Here is a 21,500-nt window from a genome sequence, read left to right on the forward strand (position 1 = left end):
AATTTGTGTATTTCCCAAGAGTATAGTAAACTCTCAATCTCCCATGATGAAAAGGAATCACACTGCAACCACCACAGTTCAGAGTCAACAGTTATAGCTTTTCCCTCATAAAAATTATTTATATATATATATATATATAAACATGATTAACTTTTAACTTTTAACTTTTAAACATAAGTTTCTAACTAACTGTTAAACATAAGTTTCTAACTAACTGTTAAACATGAGTTTCTAACTAACTTTTAAACACTAATTAACATGTCAATTTTGCTTAAAACACTAAAAAATAATAATGGTGATTGCTATTTTAAGTATTAAAAGGGCATCTTTTATATTAAATTAGTAAAAAAAAATCTTTTTATTTTAAAATTGTATTAATGAATTGAATTTTGAACAAAAGTATTACAATTTTTATTATGTTATCTGTTTTCATTATTATTAGTATTTAAAAAATTTATCTCTATATATATTTGTATTCATTAAAAAAAATTGTGATTAACGGTGAGAGTTGTGTGAAAAAAGTTCTTGAATAATCATCGTTTATATTTGGAGAAATAATCAATTGTCAAAATCAAGATTGAAAGTGCTATATATTTTTTGTTGTGAATATTTGTCAATTCAGGAGATATCTTTTCTTATATTTGCATCTTTCTCGTGTGGTGTAGTTTTAGGTATTTTTGAGTCTTTTCTATACCTTGAAGAGTAGTTAAATTTTTTTTTTATAGTTTTACTTTATCAGATAACATAAATGTTTTTGTTTTTATCATTCTTTAGTTGCTTATGTCTATACCCCTATTTTTCATGTGCATTCTAGAGTGTGATTAAAAGACTAAATTGTCTCTTTTGTTGACGTATTTTCTTATTGTCATTGTATCATTCCCTTATCGTGGTCACTCCTTTGTTGTCGCACCATCATTGACTATGTATTCTGTTATGGATGAACTCAAGGAAAAAAAATGTCTTTAATTATGCAATTCGAAAGATATTTTTGGATTTTGCAATCTAAAAGACATTTTTTTCATAAAAAAAAAATATTTGAATTGTGAAATCTAAAAGTCACTCTTGAATTTCAGACTGTACAATAAAAAGGACTCTTGAATTACATAATTCAAAAGTTTTTACAATAAAAATGGATTTGCTAGTTGTGTAATTCATAAGTTTTTTTCATGAAAAAATGAATTTTGGGTTACAAATTTTGGAAGTCTAAAAAAGCTTTCAGATCGTTTTAATATGAAAGTGAAAAAAATTTATAGATTGGGCAATTTATAACTTTTTTCATGCAAAAAGTAACTTTCAAAATCCACAATGTTTTTTCTTGTAAAAAAAAATCGGATTACACAATCAGAAATCGCTATGTCAGGGCAAAGCAGGAATTTTGATCTTTATGAGGCGTAGAAAGAAATTATGGGGGTTCGAAAAGAAATCTGTCCACTCTTTCTGTTAACCATGCAATTATTGGGCCAGCCCACTAATAGTGCATGGAATATAGAATGGTTAATGATGGGTATTGTATCAGTGTTTTGCTATGTTACTGAAGTGTAGCACCAGCATCCCCAAGCTTCATGGATTTCTCAGAAACCTTGTTCCTTCTCCTTCTACCAAAACCAAAGCCAAAGCCGTGCATTTCCTTAATCAACATCAACCTCAAAGCAAACAAAAAAACAAACCCATTGTTCCATTTAGCAGAGACAACAACGCCAACATGAAGAAACACAAAAATTTGAAATTGAAATTGAAAGAAAAGAAGAAGGATGAACCCAGAGTGTATACGAGGAACGTGATTGGAAAAATTTACAACACGCTAAAGTACTCAACCTGGGAAACAGCTGAATCAGAGCTCAACAATCTCCCTTTGAAGTGGGACTCATACACGGTGAACCGGGTTTTGAAGTCACACCCTCCAATGGAGAAAGCGTGGTTGTTCTTCAACTGGGCCTCTGGGCTCAGAGGGTTCAAGCACGACCAATACACTTACACCACCATGCTTGATATTTTCGGGGAAGCGGGGAGAGTATCTTCCATGAAGCACGTTTTCCAGACGATGCAGGAGAAGGGGATCAAGGTTGATTCTGTTACCTACACTTCCATGATGCATTGGCTTTCAAGTTCTGGGAACGTGGATGAGGCTATGCAAGTGTGGGAAGAAATGAAATCCAAAGGGTGTTACCCCACTGTTGTTTCTTACACGGCTTATATGAAGATTCTGTTTGATAATAAAAAAGTAAAGGAGGCCACTCGTGTTTACAAGGAGATGATTAGCTCTGGTGTTCCTCCAAATTGCCACACTTACACTGTTCTAATGGACTATCTTATTGGGTCTGGTTAGTGTGCCTTGAACATGTTTGTCGTATGGTCTAGCTGGGCATTCAGTCCTTGTATGTGCTAGTTACTGAATGATGATTGATAAAAAATGATATAAATGTATAATTTGATTGTATGCCATTAGTTAATGAGTGTAAATTTTTTTCACTGCCTACCAAATACAAATCTTTTTAGATATGACCTCTAAAGTAACCATTATAGAAGTCAACGGTAGCCTATTATATTAACATTTGCAATCATGGAGTCCACCTTAGGACTTACTCAGAACCATATGATCTCCGTCTTGATGAAAGAATTTAAATGATGTATTTACTTTTGTTGCTTCATCTATACAGTTAAAGACATATTACTTGAGTTTACGTAAGTGCTTCTACTTGTCACTTTCCTGACTGTTACTGTCTTTTGTTTGTTATTTTTGTATTGCAGGAAACTGCGAAGAGGCCCTAGAGATTTTTGAAAAGATGCAAGAGGCCGGGGCACAACCTGACAAAGCTGCATGCAACATTTTGATTGAGAGGTGTTCTAAAGTTGGTGGGACTGAGTTCATGACACATATCCTTCAGTACATGAAGGAAAACCGTCTTGTTCTCCGATACCCTGTTTTTGTTAAAGCATTGGAAGCTTTAAAAGTTGCTGGTGAGAGTGATACCCTTCTAAGGAAAGTCAATCCTCAGTTTTATATTGACTGTAGCATAACGAAGAACAAAAATGATAGTATCACAGTTGCTGCAGATTCTCCTACTAATATGGATAAAGAGCTTTTATTTGTTCTACTGAAAAATAGAAATGTTGTTGCTATTGACCATTTGCTTACAGGGATGATGCAAAAGAAACTATCCTTAGATCATACGGTTGTCTCAACCATTATTGAGGTAAATTGTAGTCATTGCCGACCTGAAGGTGCTTTGTTGGCTTTCAAGTACAGTGTTACAATGGGAATAGGTATTGCGAGAAAAGGATATCTCTCCTTAATGGGCTTGTTGACCAGATCAAATATGTTTTCAAAGTTGGTGTACATTGTTGAGGAAATGACTAGAGCTGGGCATTCACTTGGAATCTATCTGGCTTCACTTTTGATCTTTAGGCTTGGTTGTGCTAGGAAGCACACTTCTGCGATGAAGATTTTCAATTTATTACCTGATAACCATAAGTGCACCGCCACCTATACTGCTTTGATTAGTGTTTACTTCTCTGTTAAAAGAGTTAGAAAGGCACTTGAGATTTACAAAACCATGTGCAGCAAAGGATTTTGTCCTGTGTTAGGAACATATAATGTACTAATAGCCGGCTTAGAAAGAAATGGTAGATATGCTGAAGCAGATCATTATAGGAAAGCAAAGAAAACCCTGCATGCCAATAGTGGTTCACAGGAAAGTGTTTTGATAGAGGGAAAGATATGCAATCTTATATTTTCTGTGGATGTCATACTTTAATCTTGGTACTCTGGGAGTTTTCATTTTTGTATTCTAGTTGAGGGCATGGTGAATAGTTGCTACTGGAGAGTGGAGGAATGTTGGTTATGTAGCATATCTATCAAGAAATAAACCGACATTTTGATCCAAGATGCAGTTCATGAGAGATGCCAACAAGACTGTCATATACCTTCCACTTAAGGCAACTATATGATGCACAAAACCACTTTATGAAGTATGTTCACATCCATACGTTCATGCCTTTGTGAAGGAATGTGGGATGGCAGCTATTTTCTCAAAAAGTCCCTACATTATGCATAACTGCTTTGCATCTTTCTCTTTTCCTTACTTGTATTTGGTGATTTGTAGACAAAGTCATATTTCTAGTGTATATAGAAGGAATTGCAAACATTTTTGTCTAGTAAATTTTAACCTTTTCGCTGCATTAATTTTGACTGTCATTTAAAAAGTCCACACTTTTTAATCTTATAGTTAACACTTCTTAAATTCTATAGAATTTTTACTTTTTTAACATTTCTTTATTATTAGTTAAACTTTATTAAAATATATAAAATTAAACGAGTTTCTTTTGTTCTTTAGTAAGTCTCACTTATGATTTTTGAGTTAATTTTAGTAACTCTTCAGAAGTGGTAAATATTTTATTTTCAAAAATGATTTCAAAGTAATCAATAATTATAATGTTTATTAATCGTGTTAAAATATTAATATTCTTACACTTTACCTTTATATTTACTTATTTAGAAATAAATGGTTTTATTATTACACATACATGTTTATCTGATATTTCATTAAGCTTTTTATGATAATATATTTTCATTAATTTTTAAAAATAATGAACATGTTTTTATCTTTTATACTTATCTTTAATAGGCTTAAATTCATCTCTATTTTTTATAAATATGCAATTTTGGGAAAAAAATAAGTTTAAATTCTCTTTTCATCTTTATACATTTGGAAAAGTGTAAATTTGATTCCTGTAAATTTTAATTAGACATTTCATCCACTAATTTTTCAAAATTAAGTTTTTGAGCACATAAGCAACAGCAAATAAGATGAAATATTTGAACAAATTAAAGCTTCTGTGCATATAATCAAGAAGCAAAGGAAATTGTGCAACCAAATAATATTTTATTGGTTTTATTTCTAGATAAGGTGTAGCAACATTTATTGTAAGAAAGGTGGAATAGTTAGAAGATGATGATGGTTGATCAGAAGTTGCCGGCCTCAGCAGATTATGGTTATGGTGTGTGAAACTCTCTCATCCCCACTCTCTTTCAGATGCAGTCACTTTCCACTGTAAAAGACAATAAATAAGTCATTTAGGTCTCCTAGATGGGCCAGTCCTTTGTATTGTAAAAATAGATGGTGATGTTATATTAAGAAAACCAAAAACTCTGTTTTAACTATCTTCTGATATTTGCATATGACAGTGATATAATAAAAAAACCAAGTTGAGCAGTAAACATAGAAACCCTCTTGTGAAGCCGGCGAGGTTGCAAGTAGCATCTTACAAATGGCATTCCACCATTCATCCAACTCCAACCTAACCTTCACTTCATGCTTATTTTCAAAGGGCAATGATGTAATCAGGTTCATTTTCATTTCACTATAAATGTAACCTCTTTGCTTATTCATTCCAAGTCCAAAGAGTTAATATTGCCTTCTAAGCCAAGCTAGAAAATGCGTGAGATTCTTCACATTCAGGGGGGGCAATGCGGGAACCAAATAGGAACAAAGTTCTGGGAAGTGGTGTGTGATGAGCATGGGATTGACCCTACAGGACAGTACGTAGGCAACACAGAACTTCAGCTTGAAAGAGTGAACGTTTATTACAATGAGGGCAGCAATGGACGTTATGTGCCAAGGGCAGTGCTTATGGACCTTGAGCCTGGCACCATGGATGCTGCCCGCACCGGCCTTTATGGCCAGATATTCCGCCCGGACAACTTTGTTTTCGGCCAGTCTGGTGCCGGAAACAACTTCGCAAAGGGCCACTACACTGAGGGTGCTGAGCTTATTGACTCAGTCCTTGATGTTGTAAGGAAGGAGGTTGAGAATTGTGACTGCCTGCAAGGTAAAAAAGTAACCAAACATCATGATAAACTGTTTCATTAAAATATGAGACATTTATATATTTTATGGTTTTGGTTTTGAATCCAGGATTTCAAGTGTGCCACTCCTTGGGAGGGGGAACAGGTTCTGGAATGGGAACTCTGCTGATTTCTAAGATAAGAGAAGAATACCCTGATCGAATGATGCTTACATTCTCTGTGTTTCCATCTCCAAAGGTGTCAGACACGGTTGTTGAGCCTTATAATGCTACACTTTCTGTTCACCAGTTGGTGGAGAATGCTGATGAGTGTATGGTCCTTGACAATGAAGCACTATATGACATCTGCTTCAGGACCCTCAAGCTCACTACACCAAGCTGTAAGCATAGTTGCAGTAGAACTAATGAGCACCTATGCTAAAGAAGTTCTTCTTTTTACCTAGTAACCGTTTCCTCAATTTACTTTTTGCAGTTGGAGACTTGAATCATTTGATATCAGCAACAATGAGTGGAGTTACTTGTTGCTTAAGATTTCCGGGTCAGCTCAACTCAGACCTAAGAAAGTTAGCAGTGAACTTGATCCCATTTCCACGACTTCACTTCTTCATGGTGGGTTTTGCTCCTCTGACATCTCGAGGATCACAGAACTACCGTGCATTGACTGTCCCAGAACTGACACAGCAAATGTGGGATGCCAAGAACATGATGTGTGCAGCTGATCCGCGCCACGGTCGTTACTTGACTGCCTCAGCGGTTTTCAGGGGCAAGATGAGCACAAAAGAGGTAGATGAACAGATGTTGAGCGTACAAAATAAGAACTCTTCCTACTTTGTTGAGTGGATTCCCAACAATGTGAAGTCTAGTGTTTGTGACATTCCTCCCAAAGGCCTTTCTATGGCTTCGACTTTTGTTGGTAACTCAACATCCATTCAGGAGATGTTCAGGAGAGTGAGTGAGCAGTTCACAGCCATGTTCAGAAGGAAAGCCTTCTTGCACTGGTACACTGGAGAAGGAATGGATGAGATGGAGTTTACCGAAGCAGAGAGTAACATGAATGATCTTGTTGCAGAGTATCAACAGTACCAGGATGCATCTGCTGATGAAGATGATGATTCTGGAGAAGAAAATGAGGGTGCTGAGAGCTGAGGATGTTCGACAAGCTTGACTCTTCGAATTTTACAAGCAGTATTGAATCCATATGTTCAGGTTTCGGCTTTTAGAAGGTTGTGGTTGGTGTTTTCCTTCTTATTTTTAATATCGAAATACAAGAATCACCTCGTTAAAATCTCATAATATTTTCAATACAGCAGCATCTCATCATGATATATAGTGCAAGCGTGCAAGTAAGGAAAGATGCTTGCCGATGGAATATTCATAAATCAATCTAATTGGAATAAATACATTACGTAAATCATAAAAATATTTTTTTATAAGTAATAACAGTTAATGTTTGGAAAGGTTTATCACTGTGATGCATAAAACCTCAATTCTCATGAGATATGCATCTTATATGAATAGATCTTGGACTCTAGGCAATTTCCAGAGATAAATCTGCGTGATCATGTTAATACAAATATTTGAAGTGGGCGATGTAAAATATGCATTCTATATACACACACCATTCTTTATAAACAAACAGGTGGGTTGACTGTTTCTTGCAGTCTTGAAAGGTTACCAAATAGCATTTCGCTATGCTTGAACTAATCAGACCCCAAGCTAAATTATTTTAAAAAATGGGAGGTTTACATTTACAGTAAGGCAGTAAAATATATCAAATCTAAATTTCACCACTAAAAAGGGAGAATTTATTTTTAAGGACCTAAAAATCAAGTTTACCTTGTTCAAAGATTGAACCATGGTTCGGTTCATAGAACAAATGCCTTTGGCCACCATGTCCAAAAGTTTCTCTATTTATGGTCCTTCAGACCAAACTTTTAAAATGCAAAGCCACAGTATTCATTCTATAAGGTAAATATGACTTTTAAGGTCCCAAAATGCAATACTCCCTTTAAAAAACCACATGACTTTTGGGCATGATAACTGTGATTACTTATAAACTATAGATTAGTTTAAACTTTATAGAATAAATACCGCAGCTATCATGTCCAAAAGTTTGTTTATTGCGTTATGATCCTTCAGATCAAACCTTGGAAATAAACAGGCATAATATTCATTCTAGATCATGAATTTTACTTTTCTATGTTATGCTTTTCTCTTACAAATCGGCCATTCATTTCAAAACTCTTTGATTTGTCTCGTTATTTTGACTATGTCTAGATGAGATGCTATTCAGCTGATCAAATCCAGCAAGCACCCCAGCTCCTGCCATACCAAGAAGCATGTTTGCTGTAACTCCTCGAAATAAAGCTAAGAAACCCTCTTGTCCAACAATATCACGAAATGCATGTATTGCGTTACGGTACTTGTTTGGATGTCCAGAGGTAAGCATCATTCTCCTGCGCAATGTATCAAAAGGGTATGCACAAACCCCTGAAAAAGCTGTGATGCTCCACCCTAAGAAGAAACTAGCAAGAAAGTTCCCCTGCAGAAAATAAACCAAGAGACTCACATTGGAAAGCCTGGGTATAAAAGAACATAACCAATTGTCTAAATTCATCAAAGTGCTATACAGTAAAGAGATGCATCTACGATAAGTACACTGCAAGGAAACTTGGCATTCTATTTCCAAAATAGTTATTTGACTTGCGTCTTGAAAATGAATGTTCAGAATCAATATAAATCTGTAGAATCTACGTGAACTTGAATATTTGGCACACATACCACTGTGGAACAGATTAAAGAAATCACCAGCCCCATAGCAATAGAGGGCAAAAAATCTCAGTTAAAAGCATCAAGTATCAACTATATGTTTTCGCATTACTGAAGTGTAAATGGTTAGTTGCTTACCTCAAATGACCCAACTAAAACAATAGGCTTCATTGTGTCATAGATCCCAAAGTACATCCCTCGATACATGGCAATTCCCCATATTGAAATGCCAAATCCCCTGTACAATCCAGCAATTCCATCACTTGATAAGGTCTTCCTGTATACATCAATTAGTCCTTTAAACTGGCGTTGACTGGTATTGCGGCACTCGATTGCATCAGTGCCCAATCGTGTACGTGCATAATCTAAATGATACAGTAGCAGTGAAGTTGTTGCTCCTGCAGCACTGCCTGAAGCCACATTCCCAGTAAACCACTTAGTGTACCCGTCTCTCTCTCTGGAATACCCAAAAATGCTTTTGAAGTAACCTTTGAATGCAAAATTGAAAGCCTATAGACCAATTAACTGCTTGCTCAAATATTATTTTAATAATAAAAACTATTATCTGAGACACATGATTCCAGGAATTGATGTATCTTTTTCTCATATATGTGGAGCATTATTTTATGAAAAAGCCAAGACACGGTTAATAATATTTGACATGCATTAACAATTTGACAGCAAAAGCACAAAGCAAGCAAGCTTGTAGGTTAACGTAACAGAACAAAATGGACGCCATCATATATCAAAGAATTTGATTGTGGATGCAGTGTTATTGTTGCATAATGCAATAGAAAATAAGATAAGCCAAGGCTCTAAGATGAGGTATATTTTGATTTATTTGAGAATATAGAAAGTTAAAAGAAAAGAACGAAAGGGAAATAAGTAAACAGATGTTCCCTCTAATTTGAATACCTAAGGTCCATTACATGACAGAGAATACAAAATCAATGCACAAAAGAATTTGAGCATATTATTTGGTTTGAGGTTTTGGAGAATATCATGAGAAATAATTACCCAGATATTTAATGGTTAAGTTTATGCCCATCACTCAGAAGCCCTGATAACTGGTCATGCTCACTCTTTTGTTTTCTTTATCTCTTCCCTGCTATCAATTAGTGGAAGTGTCGGTAAAAGGCGAAAACAAAACACTAAAAGTTAACAAACAATAGCCCCTTTAACTCAGTTGTGACAACTTCAAAGAAAGAGAAAAATAAATGGTGAGGGTGGGGATGCTTATCTTTATTTAACAGCAATCAGGATGCCAGTGAAGTGAATAACTCACCTGTGTGGGGAAATATCGGATAACATTGGCCTGGTGACCTCTCCAAAAGGCAATCAAACCCTCCTCCATGAAGACCCTCTTAAAGCCATCAGACACGCCCAAGTATGGTTTTTTGAGTTGTCCTCTTTTAATCATTTCACCTTGGTTTTGCAATAAAAGCTTCACTCTCTCAATTGGTGCTGCGGCGCTCTTGGATATGATTGCTGCTACTCCTCCCATTACAAAATCCTTTGAAAATCTTTCATATGTTGATTTTACCATTTTTAGTCTCTTCCCTCTAATCCTGACAGATGTATTAAAAACTTTGTTAACAATAAGTGGACATAAAATCTCAAACTTTCCAATGAAAATACGTGGTTCAGATCAACTTATGCATGACTTCAATCATATTCAACAGTTCAAATTCAATTCTCCTCAACTTCAAACCAAACAAACACCAAATCTTACAGAAATCAAATAGAGTGAAATAACAATGACATAAAGCATAACTCTGTCATATGAATTCATCAAGCAAAATATCATGCGAACTTTCGGATTCATTTCAACCATGAGAAGGACAGAAAAAAAAGAAGTAATGAAGACCACCATGAATATGCAACTTGCAAGCTGCATAGTTCAGTATACACCTAAGCAAATTATAGGTGAGGAAGAACCTTCTGAAAAGGACTTACCCCCTCAAACAAGTCTAACCAAGTTTATTCCTTCCTTAATCTTCAAGTGAACAAATGAAAAACGAAATGATAAATTCCGATTTCTGATGCTGCCCAGTAACCCGTTCAATCGACAGGAAATATTACAATTCCAAATTTCACAGAAAAGTCTAACTTTTATGAAAAATAGAACCTGGGGCATGTTTAAAAAAATAATAGAAAACAGAAATTGAAAGAAAGTTAGCAAACACCATTGCACCCAACACAGAGGTTTTGAAGGAGAGTGATTTGAAGCCACGGGAATCCAGAAAGTTTCAATGCAAAAAAAAAAAAAAAAAAACATGCAATGACATGAATGGGTGAGAAGAATAGCAATCGAACAGAATAGATGGTGAGAAATGTGGTAGCTAGCAAATGAAAAATTGAGAAAACATTCATAAGGAAAGGAAGATAGAAAGGGAAAAAGGTACCTGAAGAGAAGAGAACGAAATGAGTTGAAGTGCAATGAGGATGAGATTTGAGTTTTGTTTTTATTTGATGGCAAATAGCATTTTCTTCTTATTTTATGCTGTTTTTTGTTGAGCGTGTGGAACAAAATTGAAACTGTAACGATAAAGTTTTCGTATTTATAAATGGAAAAGGATCCAAAGATTCTCTCCACCTGCTTTTGCATTTGGGACTATACAATTTTAAGTGAAATAATAATTAGTAGTCACAATTTCTTTAAATTTTCAACATAATTTGAGTTATAATTAAAAAAATTAAAACTAATTTTTATAAATATTTAAGTTACTTGTTATCTCTTACCGATAGAGAGAGAACTAAAATATTTTAGAACTTTTTAGGTGTGTTCATCAATTAAATAAAGTAGGTGTGTTGATCAATTAAATTTAAAACTTTTATTTTAATAGTATATGGTGTAATTAATAAATTATAAATTTATAAGATAAACTTCAGAATTAATTAGAGAATAATACAAATATATATGATATAATATATAATTTTTATCTATAGAATAATCAACATGTTCATTACATTTATGATTAACTAAATATTGATAAATTCGTTTGTATTGTGTATAATGAAATATTTAAAAATATTTGAAATAAAACTTTGTTGTTATTTGATGATATATATAACATTCCATCATACATGAGATATCAACATTATCTTATTTGTTAGGTAGGACTATTATCTTATTTGTTAGGTAAGAACATTATCTTATTTTTGTTAGTGATTTTATTTATTATTTATTATTTATTTATTTTTTATATATGATGCTAATAATCTGATTGCATATCCTTTGTGATGACACATTTGTTTTCCAACAACAAAATCTTTCAAAACAAATGTCTATGACCTTCAATCATACATATAACATTCATCATACAAGTGAGATATGAACATAGTCCTATTTAAAGTGATTTCGTTTATATTTTTTTATTTTTCATGTATAAAGCTAATAATCTCCTTTTATATTGTTTTGTAGTGACAAATATGTTTTTGGAAAAAAAAATAGTTTGCCTTTGATATAATCATATAATGCGGTTAATACTAAAATTTTGACAACCAGAGAATTTCATTTGCTATTGTCTATGTTGATTTTGTTGGGAAATCAAAACAAAACATCTCTCTTTGGTGTGTATATAAAATGGACACTCGTGAAAATAATAAGTAGATAAAAGAAAATAGAATAATTACACCGATAATTTTTAACGCGAGTAAACCTTATCAACTAAGAAATAAAAATTCGCGTGACCTAGTCCAAAAAATGTCTTCACTACTTAAAATTACAGTATTTGTTTTTCTCTCACTTTGAGGGTAACACTTACGGTCTATTTGCTTTAAAGTTAATCTCACCTAACAATGATGAAATACAATATCTCTAGTATCTCACTAAGATTTATAATCTCACATTATGAGGTAGATATCAACTCTCTATGTTGTTTTTCTCACTTGCTTGTTTTTTTCTCTCTCACAAGTTTCCTTTATACCGGGATGAGAGGAAAACCTTTTCACTTTTACATTTTCAAAGTACCTTAAAAATACCATATTCAACTTTAGATTGAACTTCACACTCTTTAAGAAAGAGATAATTTGAAAACTTTAAAAATACCTTAATTTAATATAATTAATGGATCAAATATCAAGATTTATTGGTTATTATTATTGTTATTGTAATAAGTTTCAAACTTTTATTTTTCACAAGTATTATTGAAGTGATCATGTGTTGCCTTATTTTTAAACATGTGAAGTATTATTGAATGATCAATGTGTTGTCTTATTTTAAATATATTCATTTAGTTCATTTAATAATTTCACGTGATAAAGATTAAAATTGTGACACATACCCAACAAAAACACATAAAAAACACATGTATATTTTATGTCTTATTATTTGTGTTTTTTTTTTTTTGCTTTCATTTATATATAAATATATGTGATTTTTCATTATCATTTTTATATTTACCAATAACTTCCATATTTAAGAATTTTTAAATATTTTATTTTACTTTTTGTAATTATTTTGATTTCTTATTAAAACTGTAATTAAAATATTTTATTATATATATATATAATACAATACAATACATGAGTTTTACTTTTTTAAATACTCATTTAATAAAATAAATATATTTTTATTTTTCTATTTGGTCGTTTAATTTATTATTGTAAGTTATGTGACTTTTTGTTTACTTCAATATGCAACTTCTTTCCTTATTGTATAAGTGTTGCTTTTAAAAATTATTTATTTTAAACTACTCTAACAAGTTAAAGATATAATTCTTTTATATTTTCCCCTACAAAAAAGTTTTTTTTTTAATGGAAAACACATATTTAGAATAAAATAACTCTAAAGATATGAACGGTGTTTGAAAAAAAAAATTGTATTTTCGGTAGTACGTCGTCTGAGGTAATAATTAAAATTAATAATTTTGTTTTAAAAAAGTAGATTAGTTTTATGAATTTGAAACTTATAAATTATGATTATTTTTAACAAATTTTTCTTTCAATTTTGTATATTTTGATGCATTTAGATCAAGTTAGTTATTACCAGTATTGATTATGCACATAGTAACAAATTGTAAATGCTTTTAATTAAATAATTTCAAGCTGAAAACCGAATAAGTTACCTTGAGTATGAACCAATATCAAGATTACAAAAAATTAGTTACTTGGAAACGATTTTTTTTAGCATATTTATCCAAACTAAAATTAATTACAATATAATAATAATAATCTATAGCTATATATATAAAAAAATATTTGATTATTACACAAATCTATTTTTATTTTATCCTATTAATATTTTATTTTGAATATTTCAATCATTTTCTATTTTTTAAGTATTTATTAAATAACTAATTATTTTTATAATTAATTGAAAACTTTTTTATTTTATTTTATTTTTAGTAATAATATACTGTCATTCATTTTCAATTTTAAATATAGCATAGTTTCTAGGAAAACAAATTTATTGAAGTATTTTTTACATATTCATTTCTTGAAAATTATAATTTTTTATCTCTTCTTATTATTTAATTTAGTTATTATTGTTTTTTATTGTTTAATTTTTTTATTTTTCTTTACAGAAAAAATGCGGATACACCCAATAATAATAATAATAAATTGATAACATATGTAATCCATTATTTGAAAAACTAGTTTTTTAGGTATTTAAAAGCATAGTTAAAATAATTTACGTAGAAATAATTAATAATATGATAATTATCTGATCTAAATATTTTAAATTATTATTGTATAGAATAAAGCATTGTAAATGTTGTTGTGGTTGTTATATAATGAAGTTGTTTTAGAAGGCAGAGAGAGATAGAATCAAAGGAAGTCGAGGCGGCGAGAATAGAGAATCCTATCTTCTCCGTTTCTTCTTCTTCTTCTTCTTCAAGCCTCTCAGAACGCTGTCTCGTGCTGTTGATGTGGCGTTGAAACAGAGTATCGCATCAAGACTCAATCGATGACGACTCAATCGGCGAACCTATGGGTTCTACTTGGGCTTGGTTTAGCTGGAATAGTTCTCATCACCAGAAAGCTCAAGAAGTCCGTCAGAGAGGATTTCGGCGCTTTCCTCCACAAGCTTCAGCTCCTTCCGCCGCCTCAGCCCGCTCCTCCCAAAGCTCCTCATCCTCTCACCGCCCTCACTTTCGCGCTCTCCGACTTGTAAACCTAACCTAATAATCACTACACTCTTTCTCTTCCTCTCTCTCTCTCTCTTCCTATTTAACAACATTTTTCATTCTCCTCTGATATCGATTTTCTTTTCAGATTTGACATCCAAGGACATGTCTCCACGTTCGGCCATCCCGACTGGGCTAGGTCTCACGAGCCTGCTTCTTCCACTTCTCCCGCGGTTTCTGCTCTTGTCGAAGGAGGCGCTACCTGCGTTGCGACTACTGTTGTCGATGACTTCGCTCTAGGGTTCGACCTTGCTCTTTTAATTCCTTCCAAAAACTTACGTGTCAACATCATAACTCTTCCCGTGGTCGTGAGAGACTGGTGTAAACTATGTGCTCTGCTTTTGCATGCAGGGGTTTGAATTTTGTTTTACTATTTCATGAGTTGTTTGACTCTATTTTTTGAATTTTCAGTATTGGTGGCGAAAATAAGTATTATGGAACACCGACTAATCCTGCTGTGCCTGCGCGAGTGCCGGGTGGATCCTCTAGTGGTGCTGCAGTGGCTGTTGCTGCCAATTTCGTTGACTTTGCATTGGGTGAGCTTCTTCATTGTCATTATCCACTTTTTGATGTGCAATTCGCGACTTCATTGCCACTCATTGATGACATTTATAAATTGGTTATCTTATTTTCTTTTCCCACAAGTGCTTATGGTAATGTTTATCCTACCGTTTTGTTAGGACAGTTATTCCAGTTATTTTGTAATAAAGAAATACCATCTTTCTTTTGTTGTATTTTTAATTTTGTTCGTAAGAATAACTAAATATCAGAAGAATATGCTTGTTTAGTTGCCTTCTTGGTGATATCCGAGGGTTTCACGATTATATGATGTAATGGAAACTGTTTCTTATACTATTGGACCGTCATCTACAACAGGTATTGATACTACTGGTGGGGTGAGAGTACCTGCTGGATTTTGTGGCATTCTTGGATTTCGACCTTCACATGGTGCTGTTTCACATTTGGGAATCATACCTATTTCAACAAGTCTGGACACTGTTGGTATGGACTATTCAATTTTTTAATGTAGTTTGATTTATGAGCTTATGAGTTCAAGTGGCTGTTTAATTGATTTATATTTTGAATGATTATTATTTTTATGTGTTATAAGGATAAATTGCTTGACTGCCTTTGCTTATTAGTTAGGGCCTTTTTGTTTTTTAAATATTTCTCAGTAAGATCTTTTGAAATTTAAATACAAGTTAAGGCAATCCAAAAATATACACCAAGAAGAGGAAAAACAGATGTTCTCTTATAATTGTTATAGATTCAGGCATTTTTTGTATAGTTGCTGATACTTAATTTTTGTACACGGAGGTTATTAATATACCATCTACTGCACTTTACATTTTTTTAACTCTGAAATGCCATTTTCAGGTTGGTTTGCAAGGGATCCCTCTATATTGCGTCGAGTTGGCCATATACTCTTACAAGCACCATTTGTAGTTCAACGACCTCCTCGGCAAATAATAATTGCTGATGATTGTTTTCAGCATATAAATGTTCCTCTTGATAGGAGTTCGCAAGTGGTGGTGAAAACTACTGAGAAGCTTTTCGGAAGTATGTCATTTTGCCCTTTAATACGGTCCCTCTTGTTTCAGTCATTATTAAAATCTCTTACCTCTTTGTGTCTCTCTGTGCATCTTTCTTTTTACAACATTATTCATGAAATCGCACTCTATTAATTTGTGTTCACCGTCAACTGTCTGCAGGGCAAGTATTGAAGCACATAAATCTTGGGGACTATATAAGTTCTAGAATTCCAAGCTTGAAGGGCTGCTCTGCTCATAAAACAAACGGTGAAGTGAAAGCTTCTTCATTAGGGTTACTTGCCAACATTATGCAATTCCTACAAAGGTTAGTCAGATTCTTTGTGATATGGAGATTCTATCATAGTTTGCAAATTTTTATTAACACTGGTTTGGAAATAATAGCATGTTTTTTATTAACACAACTTTTCTTTGAGATTGTATTATCACATTCTTTATTACTAACATTTGGGCTAACCACAAAGTAACCATGTCATACCTTCTGTTTTCAATTATTATTCATCATTGTGGGTATGAATAATTAATATTGTTGTGTTTTTATGACTGTCTGTGGAATTCTTCAATTATATGGTGACTATTTTCTGAATATATTTGTGCAGGCATGAATTCAAACATACACATGATGAGTGGATGAACACAGTAAAACCTGACCTAAGTCCTTCTGTTTCCACACAATTGCATGACAAATTTGAGGTATCGGATGTAGAGATTGAAAACTCCAAATCTGTTAGAAGTGAGATGCGTTCGGCTATGAATTTGCTTTTGAAGGTAATAATTTGACACCGGTCTGCACCCTACTTTCCTAAAGTCCTTATTTTGTGACAATCTTTGTGCGGTCTCAATTGAATTTGACTTGCATCTTTTAAAGTATTTAATCTTAAACAGTTTTTGAGTAACTAGATTGTTAACTGTAGAGTTTTGATAATATTTTCTCACTAAAAATAAAGGCAAGCTGCTGTAAATGCTCTTCCATGAAGTTTTCTTTTCCGTGTACGAATACTATATCCTGAGTTTCTTATAAACAAGACATTGTTGTGCTGAGTTACATAATTTTGTACACTTTCAAGGATGAAGGAATTTTGGTTATCCCCACCGTAGCTGATCCACCTCCAAAATTAGGTGGGAAGGAGATCTTATCAGAGGAATATCAGAACCGAGCATTTAGTCTATTGAGTATTGCAAGCATCTCAGGTTGTTGCCAGGTAAAATTTTCTCCTTGATGAAACTTGCTTAACACTATCTGGTTATATATGTGTGTGTGTGTGTGTGTGTATATATATATATATATTTAAAAAGAGTCTTTTTTTTGCAGAAAATTATTACCTAAATCAACATTATACTTAGGCTGTTTGTTTTTTGTTGGTGTAGAATTGAATCTAGTGAGAAAAGGCTTTGGTGGTGGTGGTTATGCATTTTTCATTTGTATTTTCTTGATTTATCCTTTCAGGTCTCAATACCATTGGGATTTTATGACAAGTATCCTATTTCAGTGTCCTTGATAGCTAGGCATGGTGGCGATCGATTTTTACTTGACACACTACAGACTGTGTATACAACTCTCCAAGAACTGGCTGATATTGCTTCCAAAAGCAAACCATCTGAAAATGTTATCAGTAAAGAACAGTCTGCTGAATTTGCTAAAGAGAAGGTATGCCATTAAATAAATTATAGACTCAAATCTGATTTGGACTGTAATTGTGCAATTTTACTCCCATTGTTTTACTTCTAGAACACCTCTGATTTTGAAAACTGAATGTGCAAAAATCCACACTATTTTTTGTTATTGTATCAAGTTCGTTTTTTCTTTCTGTGGTTGATGTGTATATATTTTAATCTTATATTGATGCATATTTTACAAGTCTCATTTGGTGTACATTCATCACAGTTATAGCTAAATGGCAAACTTACATTAACTTCTGTTGTCCTCGTCTGATCTGATGTATGGGTACAGTACAGTAACATTGCAAGTATCTTATAAATTTTAATATTGGTGTTTTTAGTTTTTACTAGTAGAACAGTTCCTGTATCTGGGTTAACATAATGTTGTATTTCCTGAAAATACTATAGGCCAGAATTATGTAAAGGAATGTTAACTTTCATTAGTTCATCAATGTCAAATGTAGATTTGAACTAGCTTTGGGACGCCATAAGTTGCCTTGACAGTCCCTTATATTATCCATTGTTTTAGGTTTAACTATCTATTCTAATGGAGGTGAACTCTGTATTGATAACCTTTGCGAAACTGTTATTGCCTTGTGAAGCTTCAGCCACCATAAATCTTGCATATTTTATGCCCATGTTATGTTTTCAAGTTCTCTATATTTTTTGTTAAATGAATGAACCCCCAAATTAGTCCCTCAAATATAACCCCTCTCTTGAGTAGCCCCTAAAGTAATAAACCTATGCAAGCAATCCTCCAGGTATTGAGTATCCATGAGTTTAGTCCTAAAGTTTATGTATTTTAGTAAACTTCAAATTTGAACGGTTTTTTAATATTTGGGGATTACTTACATACTTTTGTTTTTACGTTAGAGTCCTTCAGAGTATTCTTTATTAAATCACATATGGTAATGTTGGTTGTTTAATTCGGAGTTTTGCCCATTTGTTTCTCTCCTAAACCCTCTGTTTTCTATTGGTTTGCCACTAATGTCAGGGAAATCAAGCCTATAAAGATAAGCAGTGGCAGAAAGCCATTGGATTTTATACAGAAGCCATCAAACTCTGTAGTGATAATGCAACATACTATAGTAACAGGGCTCAAGCGTATCTAGAACTTGCAAGGTAATGTTTTGATTTGGCTATTTGTCAAAAGTATCTGCCAAAATCTTAATTTGTTTCCTCTGTTTATCCAGTTATCTTCAAGCTGAGGCCGATTGTACCAAGGCAATTAGTCTGGACAAAAAGGTGACTTTCTTCAAAAAGCATGTTGTGTAGAAGTTTATGGATTTTGTCATCATAGTCTTGCAAAAGCCTGTTTTCATTCCAAATATGCATGGGTTTTAATTGAAGACTACTATTCTTTGCCATGCTAAAATAAAGTTGTTATATAATTACAAAAAAACATAGTCAAGCATTTTACAGTAACATTTGTTTATTATCTGTTTTACCCAGAATGTGAAGGCCTATTTTCGTAGAGGTACATCTAGAGAGATGCTAGGCTACTACAAGGAAGCAATTGATGGTAACATCTTTTCATTCTTTCGGACATCTTTTTGCATCTTATTATATCATTAGAAAAATTAAGGAGTGTCAATGAGCTATATGCAGTATTATTTTAAAAATGAAGCTACTAACCACTAGTGTGGTAAGCCACACATATCATTTTGTTAAAGTCATTTATGGATTCATCTTTTCTATAAGTTCTCCAAAATAGAAGGATTATTTGAAGTGACTTGGGTTCTATAGTTTCCTATTTTTTTGGAATAGAAAAGCACAAATTCTTGTTTGATAAGAGTTGCTTTTGGGAACTTTTATTTGAAGTGACACACTGCATGTCTTTGGAATTAAATTTGCCCCAGTGCTTGTATTTCCTTGATTTCTGGTGTAGGTGCTATAATTTTGATTTAAGTACTTCTTTTTAATTTGAGATGGAAAGTCAAATATTATATTTTGAAGATTGGACTGTCCGCACTTTCACACACATTTTATGTAGTATGAAATAATTTGTGATGAAATTTGGAGTTGTACTTTCAAATTAGAGCATATTGACAGGGTTCATCTTGTTTTTTTGGGATTGTTCTCATTTTGGGTAAGATATGGAAATTTTCCTAACAAAGGTTTCTGTTTTGCAGATTTTAAGCATGCCCTTGTACTTGAGCCGACCAACAAAAGGGCAGCTGCAGCTGCTGAAAGGTTGAGGAAGGTATTCCAGTAGGTACATGATTTTGGCATGTGATAAGGACTTCAAATGATATTCATTGCTATAGCGGGTCCTAGTGCTGGTGCTGGTGACCTATAAGAGCTGAGACCATTAATGAGTTTCTAGTTACAATAATAGAAGAGTAATCCAACATGTGATTTCTGGAAAATGATGATGATTCTTTTGTGCTTCGAGGCATATCAATTTTTAGACATGGAAAGCATGTATTGCAGCATCCCTTGTTCAGACTGAGTCCCAATTTTGCTGGAGGTATATATATTCGGATTGTAATCAGTCAAGTGAGGCGGTTCGTATGACTATAGCTCCCCATTTAAGTGTTTTTTTTAATTGTACTTTCACAGTTTTATAAATTGTGGCCAGTGGAAGTACCCCATTGTTAGTACTTATAACTTCAAGTGAGCACATGCTCACAGCACCTTTATTATTTTACGCAGTTGAACCATTTCGTTAGATAGTGCCAAGATCTTAGTTACATTAGATGCTTTCATCCCAACTATGTTATCATAACTGCCTCCACTTTTACTCAAGCTGTTATTAGGGTTCATGCCTTCTTGCTCTTCAATATTTTCATGATTTTTTTATATTGAATTTCTTTGATGTCTTTCTTCCAAGAATTCATAAATGGTATCAAAGTCTGGTTTCTCTTGGTGATGAACTTGGACGAGTATGACACAAAAAAATGAATAATCCTAAATTTGTACATTTTTTTTATATTTTTTTTTTCATTTTAAGAAAGTGTGAATTGTTGTAGAAGGTCAATACAAAGGGAAACCTAAGATACTTATAATTAAAAAATTTCTTATGCTTGAGATGGAGGTACCAATGTGTATACAACTTACATTTGGGAAAAATTTGTTAGGAATTCAAGATACTCATAATTTAAAATTTCCTTATGCTTGAGATGGAGGTATACCAATGTGAAAAAAACTTACATTTAGAAAAATGAGTGTTAGGAATTCAAGGTAACTTCAAAGTCATACGTTATGTAAAAAAATAATAAGATAAATAATACATTAAACAAAAATACACAAACTCGTTACCTAAGGTTTTAGTTCGAAATGAATGTCTTAATGGCTTACATGTTTGTTATGTCTTATTGGTATTGAAATTCTCTAAAATGTGCTATCAAATAATTAAAGAACGTACAAATTTACAACGTATACGTTAGCAAACTAGGTATAATTCAAACAATTTTTCATTAAAGCTCATGACTTTTATTGATTTTTGAATTAATTCAAACTCTACAAAAATTAAAATATCACTCAAACTAATCTAACTAGTCTGGAATAAATTTTATTTATATGTAAATATACAAAATTGTATTAAAAAAATTACACCTAATTATATCATTATAAAATATAAATA

General features: G+C 32.8%; 4 protein-coding genes across 10 annotated transcripts; 3 read left to right on the top strand and 1 right to left on the bottom strand.

Annotated features, from left to right (window-relative positions):
• The first annotated feature begins 1,520 nt into the window (after nt 1–1,520).
• On the top strand, nt 1,521–4,203 carry EMB3111 (Tetratricopeptide repeat (TPR)-like superfamily protein). Its single transcript, XM_068615326.2, has 2 exons — nt 1,521–2,321; nt 2,749–4,203. The coding sequence occupies exons 1-2, from the start codon at nt 1,526–1,528 to the stop codon at nt 3,753–3,755; spliced, it is 1,803 nt and encodes a 600-aa protein (XP_068471427.2). The 5' UTR covers nt 1,521–1,525; the 3' UTR covers nt 3,756–4,203.
• Nucleotides 4,204–5,205: 1,002 nt separating this feature from the next.
• Nucleotides 5,206–7,109, top strand: LOC137813042 (tubulin beta-4 chain). Its single transcript, XM_068615327.2, has 3 exons — nt 5,206–5,829; nt 5,916–6,185; nt 6,278–7,109. The coding sequence occupies exons 1-3, from the start codon at nt 5,436–5,438 to the stop codon at nt 6,949–6,951; spliced, it is 1,338 nt and encodes a 445-aa protein (XP_068471428.1). The 5' UTR covers nt 5,206–5,435; the 3' UTR covers nt 6,952–7,109.
• Nucleotides 7,110–7,500: 391 nt separating this feature from the next.
• On the bottom strand, nt 7,501–11,096 carry ER-ANT1 (endoplasmic reticulum-adenine nucleotide transporter 1). 7 transcript variants are annotated; one of them, XM_068615330.2, is made up of 5 exons: nt 10,980–11,045; nt 9,860–10,142; nt 9,592–9,679; nt 8,713–8,984; nt 7,501–8,347 (listed from the first exon to the last, which is right to left on the bottom strand). In XM_068615330.2, the coding sequence occupies exons 3-5, from the start codon at nt 9,620–9,622 to the stop codon at nt 8,036–8,038; spliced, it is 615 nt and encodes a 204-aa protein (XP_068471431.2). In that variant the 5' UTR covers nt 9,623–9,679; nt 9,860–10,142; nt 10,980–11,045; the 3' UTR covers nt 7,501–8,035. The 7 variants fall into 7 exon arrangements, with proteins under 7 accessions (XP_068471431.2, XP_090155458.1, XP_068471432.2 ...); XM_090299332.1 differs by lacking the exon at nt 10,980–11,045 and adding an exon at nt 10,531–10,842; XM_068615331.2 differs by lacking the exon at nt 9,592–9,679 and having other exon boundaries at nt 8,713–9,084; nt 10,980–11,096.
• Nucleotides 11,097–14,283: 3,187 nt separating this feature from the next.
• On the top strand, nt 14,284–20,585 carry TOC64-III (translocon at the outer membrane of chloroplasts 64-III). The gene is made up of 13 exons (XM_068615332.2): nt 14,284–14,688; nt 14,794–14,946; nt 15,117–15,241; nt 15,582–15,707; nt 16,083–16,265; nt 16,418–16,562; nt 16,855–17,023; nt 17,323–17,457; nt 17,703–17,903; nt 18,909–19,036; nt 19,108–19,159; nt 19,367–19,436; nt 20,047–20,585. Exons 1-13 carry the CDS (start codon nt 14,486–14,488, stop codon nt 20,127–20,129), a joined length of 1,773 nt encoding a protein of 590 aa, XP_068471433.2. The 5' UTR covers nt 14,284–14,485; the 3' UTR covers nt 20,130–20,585.
• Nucleotides 20,586–21,500: the final 915 nt, after the last annotated feature.

Source organism: Phaseolus vulgaris, chromosome 2 (genome assembly GCF_051622355.1).
Source record: "Phaseolus vulgaris cultivar YP4 chromosome 2, ASM5162235v1, whole genome shotgun sequence".
Lineage (NCBI taxonomy): Eukaryota > Viridiplantae > Streptophyta > Magnoliopsida > Fabales > Fabaceae > Phaseolus > Phaseolus vulgaris.